Genomic DNA, 19,007 nt, shown 5'->3' with positions numbered 1-19,007 from the left:
CGTGACATGTTTAAGGCCACAAGATTAAAGGGAAATTTTGTACATTTGACATAACTTTAATTTAGGACCACAAGATTTAAAAGTCTTCTTTATTTTCTTAAACTTCGTGCCAAGTCAAACTAGGTCATTCTTTGTGAAACGAAGAGAGTAGAAAGTAAGTATAAATCCACTTTCCACTTATTTTTCAGAAAAATATTTTTCTTTCATACCAAACACACCCTTAATTCCAAAAGAACAAATATTGTAGTATGCTCTAACAGCGGTAGATCAGAAAAAGAAGTTGATGAGTAAAATTTGCAGAGATAAAATAAAGCATTAGGCGGAACTAGAATTTGAAGCTTATGAGCTTTAAGATTCTAGTTACTTTATGTTACAGAATTCTAAGTTAATAATTTGTAATATTAAATGAAGAAGAAAGATGCACACTTCAAAACAGTATAATAAGGTACCAAAAAAGCTATATTTACTCAAATAAGAAACTCATATTTTGAAATTAACTGTTTGTCAACTTAACAATATAATATTGATGTCTTGAACATATATAGATAACTAATTATTAACTCATTAGAGGCCAATTGTTTACATTCTTGATGCTTGAAAAGATCTCAATTGTTGCCTCTTCTAGCAAACAAATAGGAACTCCCAAGCATTTGGCGCTCTCAGATGGTTTAGCAAAGGAAATATAATGACTACTGCAATAAGATTAACTTCATTAATTTCCGTTTTGCTAAACCATCTTCTTGAGTGTATAATATTACCATATAGTTTATTTTTGCTGGGATGAGGTTATTCTGATCACGAAGACTATGATTTCTCTTTCATAGCTGAAGATTTTGAGCTCGTCTTGGACGCCTCTGAATTTGGTCTTCTGTTTGGAACGACATGGTTGTGTTTTCCCTCATATGTAGTAATAAAGGCTTTTGGATCATCCATGGTTCTTTCAACAAACTTCCGCACGCTGCATTTAGGACTTGTGCATCTATAATAGCTCCTGTGTATAGCAGCAATCAAGACATGATTAATAGGAAAATATGTCAAGAGGGTAATAGGACAAAGCATTTTTTACAAGCAAGCATTATCTACATAAACATAAACGAGGGTCGAGAGACATTCTAGTAAATTCTCATATTTTCAAAAGTATCTGTTTAACTTGTTCTCTACACAGTATGAGTATCCAGTCATCCATGCTTCGTGAGGGATGTCATATCTAAAACAATGATGTTTGGCATTCGAAAAGCTACAAAATCAATGCATAACCTTCATCATATGAAGGTTTTGTGAGTTATTATAGTTTTTTTTTAATAGGGGAGGGGATTACAATGTGGGGGAATCGAATCCTCACCAACAAGGTGGGAGTTCAGGTGACCAACCAGCTAAGATACTAAGATTCCTCAAGTTATTGTAGTTCCATTCCACCCTGTATGGTATTTCCTGTGGATTTTGTCTTCTAAAGTTTGTGCATAAGGATGAGAAAAGAATTTTACCTGGGATATGAACTTCCCTTGACAACCTTCTGGCCATATTTTCTCCAGCGAAAACCATCATCGGTAATTTCAGAGTCAGTAGTACTTTGGTTTGGTATATAAGGAAATGTACTTTCCCCTGATGTACCTGCTCCCTTGCATTGGCCTTTAAGTTTCCTGGAAGGTAAAACCCCATAGTTGTCACTAATTAGAAAGTGATAACATGAAAGCTCACAGTGGTATTTTCGAATACCAAGTCGAATCAATACTGAAATACACATAGGAAAAATCTCACCTTAAGTTCTTTGAAAAACAGAAGTGTATGATGAACAAATACACGAACGACTTAGCAACAAGAATGAGTGAAATGTAGTGTGCTAGCAACGGTTCCGTAGATATACTAATTTCAGATAGCTGATAATAATTGAATTTACTTTGCTTCTAACCTTCTTTTAGTTTTTGGTTCATCACAAGTAGTTTCCAACTTTCTACTTCCTTCAGCAGAATCTTCAGAATTTCTGACAGCAGTGTGCATTCCTGCAGCTGCAATGGGATCATAAAAGCATGGTGCTTTGCTAGAATGAGCTGAATTTATAGTCAACCCGACATCATTCGGATTTTCTATCCTACAGACGTAAGCTTCACTCGTCTGAGGATGTTGGTTACTCCATGCAGGATTATTTGTTTCTTTAAAAGTGTCATTGCATACGCCTGCTCGCACATGTACGTCTGACAAGTTGCGCTTTGGAGGCTGAGGCTTTGGGTGGTTGTGCTCACCCCTGTAAACAATTTCAGCAATCTGGCCATCGTATGATCTTTCAACCTTCTTTTTCACAGGACACTTTAGATGCGTGCACTTATAGTAACTTCTCGGGTATTCACTTCCTTTAACTTGCTTTTGTCCATATTTTCTCCAATTATATCCATCATAACTAGGACGATCGACATTACTTGTGTTGACCAAAGATTGTGGAACCTCTTCTGTGTTCTCTGATACAATTGTTGAACCCACTATTTTTTTGTCCTCTCCTGATTTTGCTAAGAGACTTCGTTTAGATTCTGTCGTAAGGTCGCGATGTTGTTTAACTTCTTTTGCTGATTGAACATCAGCCTTAGCCTCAGCTTTTTCTTGTCGCTGATCAGATGCAGAGCTTCCCTATGCATAAGATGTGCTAGATTTTATTATTGCTGCAGAACAATATTGTAGTACATTTCTTCGGCTATTCATTACTCGTATTGTGAGACAACAATTTGAATAGTGCAGGAAAACTTCATCCCGCCTGAATTTATGCACTATTGTACACTAACAAAAAAGGGTCGTCCCATCATCGCAAGTCGCAACCTATGTAGCTAGATTCTACAAAAATGTACTACTTTTGGAGGATCCGCCACGCACCCATTGACATTTTTAAAGAGTCTGAGCAACGTAGATCGCAACATATAAAAGGAAACTAACCTTATTTTCAAGGAGAGGAATTGTTTTCCTTGGTGCAAGTTTAGCTATGGGTTTATACAGGACCTTGGGTTTCTCTACCGATTGCAAGATGAAATCAGATCGACAACCAACTGGTGCCTCAGACACTCCAACCTGAAGTAACAAGTTTTTCTATATGATTAAAAAGTGCTCAGCAAAACAATTTGAGTATTTCTTCAAGATGCACAATTGAAATAAAACGAAATAAAGAAAACATTCAAGCCATTAATGATGGAAGCTTATAAAGAGAGATTATCGACCTGTGAAGAACGCTCTCCAACTAAAGCATGGTTTGTTACAGGCTTCAGCCTGACAGTTTTTGGTCTTATGGCGGTAATCGCCATTTCAGAACTAGCATTTGTGGATGATATATCTACCGCACCAGCTAAGAGCTCAGAGAAAGATTTGTAAATAGGACATCTTGGCCTTGAAGCTACTGGTCTAACTATAGCTATTTTCGCGGTTTCATTGACCTCCATCTTGATCTGTTGTCTTTCAAGTAAAAAATTGAATAAAAATAAGGACTAGAAATGCGCGACAGATATCTAGTACAAAGTACATAATCATAAAACTGTAGTAACAATAAGACCAATTGACAGAATGTTTTCAAGTCCTTAAGCCTTCGAGTTCTAAGGTTTTCCAGTAATGTAGAGGAAGATATCTACTCGGTCATTTCGTTTGCACTTGACTGGGTTTACATCATGGAAATTGTCCAATCTTACCGACTCTGTCACGTACTAATGTAACTGTCTGATTCAACAGCATGACTACAGTTAATACTTTCTAACGAAGATTACTATAGCAGCTTCGGATATATATCAAGAACTCATAATCTCAAAAGTTGAAGTTTTGACAGAAAAACATTGTGTTACCATACTTAACTCACAAGAGTAATGTTGGATTACTCCTTGTCCTATCAGTCAATAAATGATATAGCAACTTCAAACTACTCAAAAGTACTAATAAACAAATCAAGTTCAAGTCCTTTTCACTAATAAATTTGCTCCACAAAAGTTCCAATTTAAAAGATAGTAAACAAAATCAACCACCATAAAAGCAACTATCATACCCCTCCGTTTCAATTTCTTTGTCTTACTCTATCATACTCCCTTCGTTTCAATTTCATTGTCTTACTTTCCTTTCAATCCATTTCAAAAAGAACGTTTCTTTCCTTTTTGTGAACTCCTTAATGGTAACTTTCATACAACATATTTAAGACCATAAGATTAACGGGCAATTTGGTACATTATATATATTTTACTTTAAAACCACAAGATTTAAAAGTTTTATTCATTTTTTAAAACTTCATATACCAAGTCAAAACCAGACAAACAAATTGAATCGGATAGAGCATAACTTCTTTTTTTTTGCTTCCACCCGGTCCCACTTTGGGCCCAACTAATCCAGAAAGCGCTCCTTACCAAGATTTTTCCATTTTCGACCTCTGGTTAATGGTGGAACGGAGGAATAGTGTTCATCCCACCACACACACAGAGTTTAGAACCAAAGAAAAGGATAAGACCCCAAAAGAACAAACCTTTACCAGATGGAGGTAGAGAAAAACCCTAAGAATTCATCAGAGCTCCCATTGAATCCCATTTACTGGACCTGCATTGCAAAACCAAACAATATCAAGAATGTTTCAAAAAGCTTCAATTCAATCAATTTAAAAAAAGACCAACTTAACCTTGAAATGAAAACTTCTATTTATGTTTTGTTTTAGTATGAAAAATTGTCCCTTTTTTAAGAACTACATAAAGATAAGAAATAGGTGAAAAGAAAAAAACAAATTAAGAGATTTCTAATTAATGTACAGACAAGGGAAGATTTTGTTTAGTCTCTTCCACTATTTTTTTTTTTTTGTGAAAATAAATTGTGATAAGAGCATGGAGGGACTGAATAAAAAGTTATAAAAAGATAGTGTTATACAATTTTAATAAAAATAGTGTCAGGTCTAGTGTGTGTGTGTGTCTAAGGCCAACTAACTGTCTATGTTAGCTGTTGCTCTTTTGACTTTCTGATGAGTGTGTGATGTGCTGCTTTTTTTGTATTTAGTTGCTAAGCAAGCCAACAAACTTTTTTACCCTACCAAATCAAATGATACTATTATTTAACGCTGAGCCAGAATTTTTATTAAGGTATAAAGAATTTCATTTTTTTTCGTTTTATTGTATGTGGTACTGTTTAATCTAATCTAAATAGTCCTTGTGAATATGATAGGTAAGAAGAATTATCTAGTATTTTTTATCTTTGTTGAAAATTGAACATGAAACTTTGCGGTTTTCAACCATTAGGTCACATTCTTGGTGCGGTAAAGAAAACTTTTAAAGTTAAATTACTTATTATTATAGTAAGGTAACATTCTTTTTGGGACGGACTAAAAACAGAGTGTCACATAAAATGAGACGAGAGGGAGTAACAATTCCTGATTGGATATTTGAACTTTCATCTTATTAGTAACGATTCCTCACTATCATTTTCCCTTCCATTGCCCCACTTATTTTTTACAAAATAAAATAGTAAGGAGTTGTTTTGTTATAGGTTAGAGTTATGCACTTATTAGTAATATATGAATTAGTTATGAGGAAATCTATGTGTAATTTTACGGAGGGATTAGTTATGGAGGGTTTACTTATTTATGTATTTTTTTTATTTTATCTTCTATCTTGCATAAAATAATACATAGGTTTCCTCATAATTTATATATGTAGTATTAGTTATGTGAATTTCTAAATTACAAAAACCAAACAACACAATATTAATTTCATACATAAATAGCTTATTTCTTAACCAATTACCAAATATGACATTATTTATGCAGATTTTAACACTAATTACTCATTCAGCTTCAAACTTACTCCTAAGGGATTCAAAACATTTTAAAAAATAAAATAGAGATGCATCTAGACTCAAAAGAAATTTTATAATCGTTGCTACTTACATGATATTCTTTTTAGAGTCAAAATTTTCAATATGAGATTTAAAATATAAAAAAGATACCTAAAGAGTCGAAGCGATTTAATAGTTACATAAAAAGTAATTTAAATTTTGTATGTATGATAAATATAATTTTCCAACGAAAAGGTGAATCCCTTGTAATTCTTGCCTAGTTTCAGCATAAAGTTCAAAAAAGAAAAAAATTATAATTTATAATCTAAAATAAACTTAAATATTAGGTAAATAATAAAATGAGAATTTTAATTTTTAAGGTTACATATTATTTTAAAGTAAAACAAAAAAAAGTACGGAGGAACTGAGGAATTATATGCAAAATATGACTCGAATAAATCAAAGAATTTTCATTAAGCGAAACATAATTAAAATTGTATATAGTAATTTGATTTTTCACTCCTCAAAATTGCAATAAATTTTTGAGGAACCTAGAAAAGTTAGGTGGACACGTGCAATGGACCATAATACCAAACCGGTAGTTGAATAAACCTTTAATTTTGTCTCCTCCTCCTCCTTAAGTGAAAAACGATTACTCCTTATTCACAAAAAATATCATTATCGTCGTCATCATCATTATTCATCTCATCATTCTAAATAAGTGGTGGTTTCGTTGGACATTCGGAGGGTAGTACCGTCATTTTGGCTTGTGGATGATTCTTTAAGTGATTCCAGCTGTCTTATTTTTTGTTTTTGTTTGCTTTGCTGTTTTCATTACTGATTTCTTGATATTTTATTTTTATTTTTATTTTTATTTTCCTTTTGGTGTTCACTAATTGTTTCATCTTTGTTGCTTAGTCCATCATTTCTGATCTAATAGATGTTCACAAGCTCAGGTTAATGCTTTTTCTCTTCCTTGTTTTATTTTGAATCCTATTCCCACAGTCAGATATGTAACTATTTTTATTGCTTCTTCTCTTTGAAATCCATACAAGAAAATGCTAATTATAGCCTTAATGCCTCAATAAGACGAAGCTAATTTGTTGATTTTAGTTAAAGGGCAAATACATAAACAATATCATTCAATTGTCATTTGATTTTTATTTATTTGTTATTGGTTGTTGTTCTTATTTCCAATCTATTTCCCTTAGCTTAATTTTAATAAAGGGGGATATTTATTTTTATTCTATCAAATTACCCTCATAAATAAATTGAATATAATTCTGCTCACTATAACTATAACAATAACAATACACATAGGTGGGATTTGCAGAGGGTAAATTTAGTGTACCCAAACCTTACGTCCATTACAAAACAGATGAATTTAAATAGGAATTCAGACAGAGTTGAACACGGAATAAAATAATTGTCTGAGATAACTTCTCTCAAAAATTTGTCAAGTATAAAGTTCTTCTTCCACTTTCTGAAATTAGAAGATCACATATAAATATTTGTTCATAGCTTAGTGTAGTTGCTCTCCGTTGTATTTATTTTCCATGATGCTCATTCTTAAAATATCTTGATTGTGCAATTTACAAATATTGTAACAAGTGATTGTCTCAGTGACTCTTCCAAATTGTTGCATCATTGAGCTGTTGAACTGATTGGAGTTCTAACTCTTTTATATACCTACCAACTTTCTGTAGACAATGAATCCTGAACAAACAAGAACATTCCCGCACAATGAAAGAGGCTTATGAAAAGAATATCAAACGATGTAAAATCTATTGTGATATGTCGTTAACTGAAAGTGCCTTTATTTTCCGTTTATCTTTCTTCCGAGTAGCTAGCACTTTTTGACTATTTCCTCTACTTCTACAATTAATTCACTAGGAAGATTTCTCCTCACACAAGGTATATTTTTTGCTCAATTATAACTTATTTAGGAATAACACATAGTTATTATTGTAATCTCGCCTTTATTTATTTGTACAGAGATTGTGAGGAAATCATGAATTTAAGTTTACTACTGAACCTCACCACTTTTTCAGGTAAAGAATTGGAGCCTACTTTAATTGAAATATCATCCCGCGGTTTTGGTGCACATGGAAAATTAAATCGAGTTTTGTTTATGGATGAAGTTGTGGATTGTTCCTTTAAAAGTTCCTGCAACCTTTTCTACTGTGTCTTCTTCCTCTTCTGGACTTACTATATCTTTGTCTATTCTGCTAAAGTGCTTCGTCTGCTTTAATGGTTATTATAGAAGCATTTTGTATTACGCTTATTATCAAAAAACTAATTTTGGTCTTTTACTATTTTTTTGGAAATAAGTAACTTACTTAGGACTTCCACTTATCATTTAGAATTTGTTGTCGTTCTGCTTTTCTTAGAGCTGAAGGAGAAATAGAAAAGGTGAAGGATCTCGAGTTCTCAATTGTGTATGCTCTCAGGTGGTAATATAATTATATCGGGTAGCTACTAGGATTCGGTTACTATATAGGTATTAAATGATTATTATGAAAGCATTTTCTCCATGTTTGTTCTACTTATATTTATATTTCTCTTCTTTTATAATAAGTGTGAGCTTGTGAAAATTTCCAGACATGTTGGATGAAAGATACATCTTTTAGAGCTTGTGGAAAATTTTTTTGGAGGTTCGGAAGTGTCTTATTTATACGTACGCAACCATGTTGAATGAAAGATGGATCTCTCAGAGCTTAAGGAAAAATATCATCATCTCTAGAGGTTTGAAAGTTGGAATTTGTTTGTTAGAATTATTACAAATAACTCTTCATTTGAAGGACATTTCATAATTGTTTGAATATTTCTGTAAACTTTGTTCCTCAATCCAAGTATTGTGAAGTGTTAATATGTTGTAAACATGAGATTTATGCTTCCTCTTTTAGTATTTTCATATTGAATTTCTTTTTATCAATCTTATGAAGTACTCATAATTTATAGGCTCGTGCATTTCATAGGAACCACTTATCTAGTATTATATAAGAGACAGTTTTTGCTGGAGCGGACAAGTCTTCATTGACGTACCTACTTAAGCATGTTTCGGAGAAAATATTTAAAAAATTATTCCTTTTTTGTTCTACTTTGACAAGTACAGTTTGTGCTGAAGCAGACACGTCGACATGCCTGCTTCAGCGTGTTTTGGAAAAAATATTTAAAAATTTATTCATTTTGTTCTACTTTGACAGTTTGTGCTGAAGCAGGCACGTCATCCCTGCTTTAATTAGTGTATAATATTTTGTGCTGAAGCAGGTACGTCGACGGAGACGTGCCTGCTTCAGCGTGTATAATTTTTTAAAAATTATGGAATCCATTTTAGCTATGACTTTTGGTTTTAAATTCAAGACTTCACGCTGAAGTAGGCACGTCGACAGAAACGTGCCTGCTTCAGCGTGTTTTGGAATTTTTTTTTTTTTTTAAAATTACTTCTTTTGTTCCGCATTAAATTAATCAATGCATAATTTTTTTGAAATTATAGAATCCGTTTTAGCTGTGACTTTTAGTTTTAAATTCATATTCTTTTGTTATTGCTTTATTATTTTGAATGTCGGGATATTTGTTTATATCTTGTAATTACTTTGAGTAAAAAATTAACGATTGATGACGAAAAATGCATTGAATATGGACATCTTAATGGATCTCTTCACAATAAATTTACGCAACAAAAAGTAATTAACAACTTAAATATCTAAAAATCATATTGAAATTTAATCAACTTTCTAAATTCTACATATATCACATAAATTAAAATAAAAATACTAAAATACTGAGCCCATGCTAGCACGGGCACCTGTGTCTAGTACTTATATAACTGTGACTATTATCATTACTAATACAAAAAAAATCTATACCTAAAAGCACCTAATATTACAATTACCTTTTAGAAAGGTAGTCATGATTCATGAATGTATATTAGGCCTCCACCAAAAAACAAACTTTAATAAACTACAGTCTTTGCTTAAAAACAAAAAGAATTCATACTACTGTCTTAGTAGGGTGTTTGAGAATAGTGCAAAAATCTTATATTAGTTATGTTTGTACATTAGTTACTGTGAATTGTGATATTTCTCATATTGTGTTTAATTTGATATATTGAAAATAATATTATGTTGCATAATTTTTTTAAGAAAATATTTATTTACAAAATATCCTCCAGAAATATGATATTAGTCGTGAGATGCTCAAAATAAAGTTTTTCATCACATAAGGGAGATGTACAGTATAGTAGTGCTGAAATTGTGCTCAAGGGAATAATCTAGTGCTTGAGTGTTTTAATTAAGTTTAGTTTACAATAATAATTAATAATATATGCAATATAATCCTAAAAGTAGGATTGTGATTAATTAATATATTTTACTTTTCTCATCTAAACTCTTACTCGAGTTGATGGCAAGAGTGATTCAGGCGGAGGTATGAATTGGCGTTCCATTCGAATTGAACTATAAGGCATCATATTCTTTAGATTAAGAAAAAATACTAACGGTTAAGAATTTGCATATCGAAAAAGAGATGGAAATTTGGACTCTTTATATGAAATTTGAACAATTCTCCTCTCATAAGCTAGCTTTTAGAGTTGAATTAGGTCAAAGATCCATCCTGATATGGTGTTCGAGTCAAACTCATCTCAATTTTTTGTTCACCGAAGTTGGGCCCCCATATTATAGTGTCAACGCTCCAGTTAATGAGGTCTGGGTGTGCGGGAGAGTGTTATGAACTCCCACATCAGGTGCTGGAAATCAGTGTCATTTTCTGACATGTAAACTCACATTGTGCCTAATGAGTCATCACTATTTGATTTAGAATGACCAACATTTTGGCAAGAAAATAGAAATGCGTTAGATAAATCTTTTAGTGAGTGGAATATTCTTTTTGGAGATACATGGATGTTCAAGGCATTTGATTTGAGTCACCTTAAGAATATGTGCTTTGTTAATTGGAATAATTGTCCAATGGATGAGTAGATTTTTATTTTTTTATAATGGTATGCTTAACTTTAGAGTTGTGATAAAATTCATGAGTGGGATAGTGTTGATATGATCACATTAAAAAAAAATAGTACTGGTTAAAGTAGAATTGAGCTATTTAACATTAACCACCAATTATTTTGTCTTATAAAAGGATATATTTAAGAACCTTTGGCCATAAAAATTGTTTACATTTTTTCAAAATATTTTTTCACTTTATTTAAAAATTAGTGCTTGATCATAAAATATTCAAATTCAACTTTAATTTCAAGTCTGAAAAATAACTTATAGACTATTTTCCAATTCACTTTTAAAGTTGTGTTTAAGTATATTTAAACACAAACATTATTCTAAATATTTTTTTTAGACAAAATGCTCAAATCCCTCCTTAACCTATATTCGACTTTTCAACTACGCACTTAAATTTTACGGGGTTCCTATCATCCTCCTAAACTCTTTAAAACTGAAATTATTATCTCCCTAAATGCTTACGTGGCAAAGTGAGTGTATTACACTCTCTTTGAGAGAGTGAAGCTCAAAAATAAATATTAAAACTTTACTTTTAATTTTTTTCCATAAATGTACGTATTTTTATGTTTCCCCCCTTTTTCTTGTATTTGTTTCTAGTTCTAATTTGTTTTCTTCTTCATACATATTAGAAGTAGATCATCAATGGCAGCCACCAAATTTCATCGTCACTCATCATCTTGAAATCACTGCCATTACTATGTCAATTTACAAGCCACAAATCGTAGATAACAGTTTCACCCCAGCTCTCTACAATCAAGAATTATGGACTCAAAATCTTTCAAATCTAACAAATTTAAAATTGAATAAGCTTAATACAGTGACAACCAATTGATTTTCTTCTATAAACTTTCAATACAAGGAAAATTTCTAATCCTATATTCAATTTCCAATAGATCCACATAAATTCTTGTAATCATTGTCAATTTTTGTGATTTGATTTCTCTCAAGTTCCATCAATGTGGCTCTACATATCTTTCTTCAAGTTTTAGACAATCAATTCAGTGGATTAACCTAATTTTAGCTTCAAATAATATTCTTCAACATATTTAACAATTGATAATTTCCCTGCAAATCTAAAAATGCAACCTAGTTCTTCATCTTCTTTAGAACGATTGCTATAAAATTTTGATGCAAAATCACTTCAACTCTTCTTCAAATCACTCCAAATTCTAGATATAAACTTCTCTCAACGTTTCGATTCAGGGGGTGATAAGATCCCGTGAAATTATATGACTTACTTTTCTTTTTAGTCGATCCCAAAAAGAATGACACGTTTATATATTAAGGAACAATTTAACTTTAAAATGTTCATTTTACCCTTAATGAAATAATTTGTACACATACAAATATCTATCACTTATTTTAAACTACAAATTTTTTAAAAAAATTGTTTTCTTTCTTAAAATTTATATCAAGTCAAACAAACTCATATAAAATGAAACTGAAGGAATAGTATTGTTATCATCCTCATCCTAGGACATGTTGGAACACCATACATATATTGCAAAAGAAAAAGGAAACAAAAAAAAAACAAAAACATGAAGTGCTTAAATTTGGTTGTGGTTGGCACTCAAGAAGGGGCCAGCAACCAAATATTGTTGGCCAAATGTTGAAATTGAATGGATAATCTTATGACAAGTGTCACCTTCAAAATGGACATATTGTTCACCACACACATATACTAGTGTGGGCCCCATTGAAGATGACACATCATAGGGATCAATGTGAAAAAAACACAATCTTTATCTTCAAGTAGGAAATGACAACACCCCATAAAAACCCCACCTTAAAAAACTAGTGGACATCATTAATAACACATACGTATTTGGCACAAAGTGGGTCCCTTTCTTACTTTAAACGCTCCCGATTCCTCGGCATATTTTCAATTAATCGCCCCCTTACTTGTAAACATAGATTGTTTCGTCTTAAAAATGACATGAAAAAAAAACAAAAAATTCATTTAGTTATTTTTTTTGTTTAGTATATTAAAAATATTTTTTATTTATAGCATACATTTTCAAAATCGAACCAAGTTGATCGATAGATAGTTGCAATTCGTTCATTCAAACTTGAATCATGTTTGAGATAACTTATCCAATCATTTATATCAGAGTGATGTGATAAGTTACCATATACATGGTGAGATAAGTTATCCTAGAATAACTAATTCTAGGGTAATTAATTATGGGAAAACCTATTCCCAACCAAACAACCACGTATGGTGTGACCAATATGCATCCTATGTGACATTTAATGTGTAATATGCCACGTAGTACGTGTGCTTCTACTTATTCAATATTATATAAATTTAAGTATCTATTAGTGTATATCCAAAACTAATGATATATATATTGATTATAACTAAATGAAATGACATGTTTAATAATTATAATCAAATTAAATAACATATTTATATATTGTACGTTTAGTTTTGTTTCATCCAAAAGTTATTTGTAAGAAAAAGAAAAAAAGAAAAAAAAAGTCAAACCCCACCAACAGCCGATTAAATCGGCGTAGACCACTAGTGCTAGATCTGGCGATTAATTGTCTGGCCTGTATTGATTTGCCCAGACAGTAATGCCCAACACCCCGCCCAAAATTACCCACCCAACCTGTGTTTGTATATTTTTTCATCCACAAAAAAGTATGAATGGTTTTGAAAACATGAATTCAAGCTCCGAAAATTGTGCATCTATGGCTAATAATTCTACTCCCACCGACGCTTCTAGCAAGAAGATTCGGAAACCATACACCATAACCAAATCTAGAGAAAGTTGGACTGAAGAAGAACACGACAAGTTCCTCGAAGCTCTTCAACTGTTATGTCCCTTCCTTTTTCTTTTTTTTTGACTTCTCGTAGATTTTGAAGTTGAAATTTAAAAATTGAGTTTTTTGAAGTTGTATTTGGACATGTAGTTTGTTTGGAAAAGATTTGTGAGTAGAAGTCCAAAAATTCTTCTACCTTTTCTTTTTTGACTTCTCTTTGCTCTCGAAGATTTTGAAGTTGAAACTTTATAATTGAGTTTTTTGAAGTTGTATTTGGATATGTAGTTTATTTTGATTTTTCTTTTTTGAAGTTTTAAAAGTTGATCTAAGCTGGTTTTTGGAAACTTGAAAATATTTGGATAACATATTTTTTAAATTTGATCAAATTTCATGGTCAAATGTATATTTGAAAATAAATTTACTCTCAAAATTTGTTCTTTTAATTGTGAAGAAATGTGGATTTATAAATACAATTGAGTTTGTTGTTGGTTTTGGATTATAGTTATATATATAGTGGAACTACTAGATCAATTTAGTTGACACTTTCTGAATTTCGAGATTTCAGTAAGTTTCGTAAAAAAAAATTTATGCATCTTTTAAATATTTGAATTGTCTCAAATATATAAATTTTGTTTATGCAAACTTGAAAAATTCCATGTTCAAATTAACAATCAAACTTAAACGGTTTGAATCTCGAAATCTGAAATATGCAACATAAATTGGGATAGAGGTAATACTTTACTTAATGTAAGATGTGTATCTAATAGTAATTTATAGGTTTGTGCTCAATTGATGCATTTTCTAGCATAGACTCCGAGCTAATTTGGATTTAGCTCCTTTGTGTTACAAATTGTTTGTATGTTTCATCTGTTTTAAGGCTGACTGCATCGTTTATAATCGCAGTTCAGAAAAAAAATTTGCATTTTTCTGAAGCTTTGTTGTTTCTTCTTAATTCGGATTATTCAGGTTTGACCGTGATTGGAAGAAAATTGAGGATTTCGTGGGCTCAAAGACAGTAATTCAGGTGTGAGTTCAATTGTGTTTCATCTTTCTGAAATACTTGTTACTTTTGTTATGTGTATATGTATTTGTTATATGTTGTTGATCACCACTTAGTTATTACTATAATTATATGTGATTGACTCATTCGTAATCATGTGTGCGCGGACAAGTACAAATTCTCTTTGGATATCATTTCGTTATCGTTAGTCGTTTACTTAATGTGTATTGTATGTTGCCAGGTACATTTGTAAAGCTTTGCTTACAAATTTAAGCTCTTTGGAGTTAATTGTTGGTGTGTGACATGCATTCAAACGTACCTGGTATATAATCTAGAGCTGACTTATACATGTTTTAATGTGCGCGATTTTAGTATTTTATTAGGCCTTTTTCATTGTTCGATTTGGAGAAACTTTTCATCAATTCCTTTCATTCTGTTTAGGTTCAGAGCACTTGGCATAACATAACGATGTATTAGAGTATGCTACGTATGTATACATGGAAAATCTTTTTATACAAAACATTTGCCCTAATTTTCTCGGTTACAGATTCGCAGTCATGCACAAAAATACTTCTTGAAGGTCCAGAAGAATGGTTCAATAGCACATGTGCCACCACCTCGGCCCAAGCGTAAAGCAGCTCATCCTTATCCCCAAAAGGCACCAAAAAATGGTTGGTTGGTCTTTTCAAAGTTTGTTTTATGTCTTATTTGGTATATCCAATCTTATATAGCTTCTCACTTTTTTCCTGGAAATACTTTCGTGTAGTGTTAGTACCGTTGCAAGCATCCATGGGTTACCCTTCTTCAATGAATTCCCTTCCACCTGGATATCCATTATGGGATGACGCGTCTGTACTTATAAATTCTCCTTCAGGCGGAGTAATGCCATCACAAGATGAATACCATCTTCAAAGAATTCAGGGTACACGTAAGTGATTGTAACATGACACTTTATCTGCATACATTGTAAATTTTCTTTATTGTTAAGGGATTTTTCTACACTTATTTCAATGTACACGTTACTGATTCAGCTGATATTGGATCAAAGGGAGCTACATTGATTAGTAACAGCAGTATGAGTGGCATAAGAAGTTCCAACAGAACGGCGCCGAGTTCTGAACTACCAGACCAGAGTAAACTAGGTTCTGTTCCTCATGGTAAGGATCTCTAGCATAGTTTTTTTAACTTAGCCTTGCAACGCGTTGCTTGAGGTAAACATTATATATGGTCTCCATACATTTCGCCTATTATGTCATAAGTTTTCTCGGCATATATGTTATATAGGTTTTTCATTCTTAGTTGTCCACTTGTCCTACCTCTTTATTTGGTACCGCATATCATTTCGGGCCCATTTGGTCATAGATTTTCCATACAATTTGGCAAGTATTTTTGGCAAATATCTCAAATTCTCAAATACTAGTTTTTTCTAGTATTTGGGCCAAATCTCATTATTTGGGATTTTTTGAAAATTGAAATTTTACATTAAACTTTTATTTTTTACAAAAACATCCTCTATATTAGTTGTTGCGTTGTATTACATAATTTTTTATGTGAACATCAAAGTAGTGATGAAATATGAAAGTGATGATATGGTTGTTAATGAAAATGATAAACAATCGGCTCAGGGTAACAAAGTCACGTGCTTTGTCTACTTCACGATGTATGGAATGATGTTTGTTGCACTCACTCCAAACTATCACATTGCTCTAGTGTCATGGACACTACTTGTTATTTGTTACAATGAAGATCCAATTGACTTGTAATACAAATTTATGGTTAGTTTTGATAGTTTTTAAAACTTATGGGTATGAATTATATTTTTCTAAAAAAGTGAAATATATTTCTCAAATACTATGACCAAACACATGGTGAAATTTCACCCAAAGCTTGGGGTAAACTCAACTGGGGTAAAATGTTTCTTTTGTCAGTATTCTCTTGATATTGAAAAATATGGTGTGGAATTTCTAAATTAAATATATCCGTAAAATTTATAACTTGTCTAAGTTGATAGTTGTCGTACTTCTTTTGATTTTAAAGTGTTTTGTCTGTATTAAATGAAAGTGTGTTCCTGTACTCCCGCTACAGGCATACCGGACTTTGCAGAAGTCTATAGCTTTATTGGGAGTGTCTTTGATCCAGACACTAGAGGTCATGTACAGAAGCTGAAGGAGATGGACCCTATTAATTTCGAAACTGTGAGTTTTCGATCTATGTAAATTAAACATTATACATTTACTTCATATATTGTTGTAGTACTGTTCTATTACTATCTCTGTCTCCTTTCCCCTCTCACCGTCCTTAGTTAACGTCTTCTATATTGCCTTAAAGAAATTTAAATATGTGGATTCGCTAATCATGTTCGTGTGTTTCCTCTGGTTGCAGGTTTTGATGTTGATGCGAAATCTTACAATGAACTTATCCAACCCGGACTTTGAGCCCATTGTGAGTGTGCTCCTTTCACTATACACTTAATGAATGTTTTATCTATGTAGCTTTTACATGAAGATGAGAATCTTTATTCATCTTCAGATATTAAGCACATTCCGTGGAAGGGATATATAGGAGAATTATATAAGCCATATTTATCCATTGATCCTACAGCAATCTGGAATCTTCACACCATTGACCATTAATTTTCAACCATGAAATATTTTCCTGCCTCCCGTTAAGATTTGAGAGGCTTAAAACTATTTTCTTACCATTGAAAAGGTTGATTTGGATCATTCGTTTGTTGTTCAACAGCTATTATACCTGTTCAAATGGATGGTGAGCTGTTCATAAATGAAACTCAAATATCGAGTACGAATTCTTGATCTATAATCTAGTTTGATCATGTGTCAAAACAATCAAATGCTATGATTTGGGGGTCGAGGGCCAGCTTACTTGATGACACGTTGCATAACCTACGCCTTCCCCTCGCCCACTGCTCACCCTATGTATTAATGAAAGAATGTGTGCTATTTGGCAAGAATACTGTACCGTATTGCATATTATACCCATGCTACCAGAAAATCTCATATTGGAGATATTCCTCGATAATATTATTTTTCAACTCACTCACGAGGAAATCACAATGCTTTCGAGGATAGGTTTAGGGCATACTAAGCTTCGTTATTTATATTCTCTGCCTTAAGTCTTTCATAACTGACTGTGTTTGCCATTTTTTGTGCAGAAAAATGTATTGTCAACATATGATCTCAGTTCAAAAGTTGTCGGTCTTCCTACAGGTGGTGCTGTCAATAACCGCAATGATCTATCATGTCAAACCATATGATAGAAACTCTAGTTACTACAGTCAGTATCTTTTCCTAGCTCATTTTTCAAAATTTTCTTATTATTCCTTCGTCATACTAAGAGATTAATCCTCCTTTTCAGCGTATTTGTCTGTAAGACTCTCCAATCGTGCATCTAAGAGCTGATAATTCTTCATCTCTGGAAAGAGTCTCAGAGTCGTGTCTACGGATAAGAGCATCTTCCTCTGGTTTTCCGCTTTATGCTCAGTGGTAACTGGTCATGGAAGATGTTTCATTTCGAAGTTGAGCTTAGCTCTAGGTTCTTTTTCTTTTCTTCCTTGAAATGTATATCACCTCAATTTTGTGTAGTGTAATATTTGGAGTTTGTGTAAAACTTGTAGCTTTAATAGGAATAATATAACAAGGAAAAAGTTCTTTGTACCTCATTGCCTTCTTTAAGTATGGATGCAGGACACAATGAGGCTGTGCATATGATAAAATGGCCAAATTGTTGCATTATGAGACTCAAGTTTAGCTATTATTTCTCTTTTTGTTTGTGTTGTGTGCTGAGCACTGATAGTTGCGGATCACTTTCGTCGAAAAATTAATTGTATATTATAAAGTTTGTCAACTTCAACTCAATTAATTTTCTTCAATTTCAACTCAAATTTTGTCAAAATGCTACTTAGGGATTCAAGGAAAATATGATACATATGAAGGCCTAAGCACACCTCAATCTTGGGCCAAAACTTCATCAATTAGTCCTATATTCATGTTATACCATTCAATTGAATCTTCCTTAAACCACACAATATTTATTTGACATTAAGTTTTACGTGTAAAATATAAGTTTAGGTAAATATTCATGATAAGAAAGTGAGCTAGATCATAATAAATGTTTCGAATATTATGATCAGTAATGATGGTATTGATGAGGTTGCAAGATTGAAGGTTTATCTGTGCCGCACCTGAACTGTTATTATAGGTTAAATTGCATTGTGCAAAAACTAGTTCCACATTTTTTAAAATTCAAACGTGTCTTGATAAGGCAAAATTCTCACATTTTTATTTGAGATTTCAAATATATTCTCTAAAGCTTGAATTACCAATCTTCAACTTTGTCAATGTTTCTAAGTTTTTTCAACAAACACTTAATGTAAACTCAATTTTCATATTTAAAATTTTCGATAAATATTTGTAAAAAAAAAAGTAGTAAATTACTTCAATAAA

The 19,007-nt window shown here is 32.1% G+C and overlaps 2 protein-coding genes across 2 annotated transcripts; one reads left to right on the top strand and one right to left on the bottom strand.

Annotated features, from left to right (window-relative positions):
• Positions 1-499: 499 nt before the first annotated feature.
• Positions 500-4,546, bottom strand: LOC125807017 (WRKY transcription factor 44). The gene is made up of 6 exons (XM_049486767.1): positions 4,475-4,546; positions 3,198-3,429; positions 2,920-3,051; positions 1,910-2,619; positions 1,485-1,640; positions 500-991 (listed from the first exon to the last, which is right to left on the bottom strand). Exons 2-6 carry the CDS (start codon positions 3,414-3,416, stop codon positions 805-807), a joined length of 1,404 nt encoding a protein of 467 aa, XP_049342724.1. The 5' UTR covers positions 3,417-3,429; positions 4,475-4,546; the 3' UTR covers positions 500-804.
• An 8,885-nt stretch (positions 4,547-13,431) lies between these two features.
• Positions 13,432-18,218, top strand: LOC125806982 (protein REVEILLE 8-like). The gene is made up of 9 exons (XM_049486733.1): positions 13,432-13,597; positions 14,511-14,568; positions 15,092-15,215; positions 15,311-15,466; positions 15,576-15,701; positions 16,630-16,739; positions 16,927-16,986; positions 17,717-17,838; positions 17,920-18,218. Exons 1-8 carry the CDS (start codon positions 13,443-13,445, stop codon positions 17,816-17,818), a joined length of 891 nt encoding a protein of 296 aa, XP_049342690.1. The 5' UTR covers positions 13,432-13,442; the 3' UTR covers positions 17,819-17,838; positions 17,920-18,218.
• Positions 18,219-19,007: the final 789 nt, after the last annotated feature.

This window comes from Solanum verrucosum, unplaced genomic scaffold, assembly GCF_900185275.1.
Source record: "Solanum verrucosum unplaced genomic scaffold, falcon-dt-bn FXZP01000196.1, whole genome shotgun sequence".
Classification (NCBI taxonomy): Eukaryota; Viridiplantae; Streptophyta; class Magnoliopsida; order Solanales; family Solanaceae; genus Solanum; species Solanum verrucosum.
This window is presented reverse-complemented; position numbering and strand designations above follow the sequence as displayed.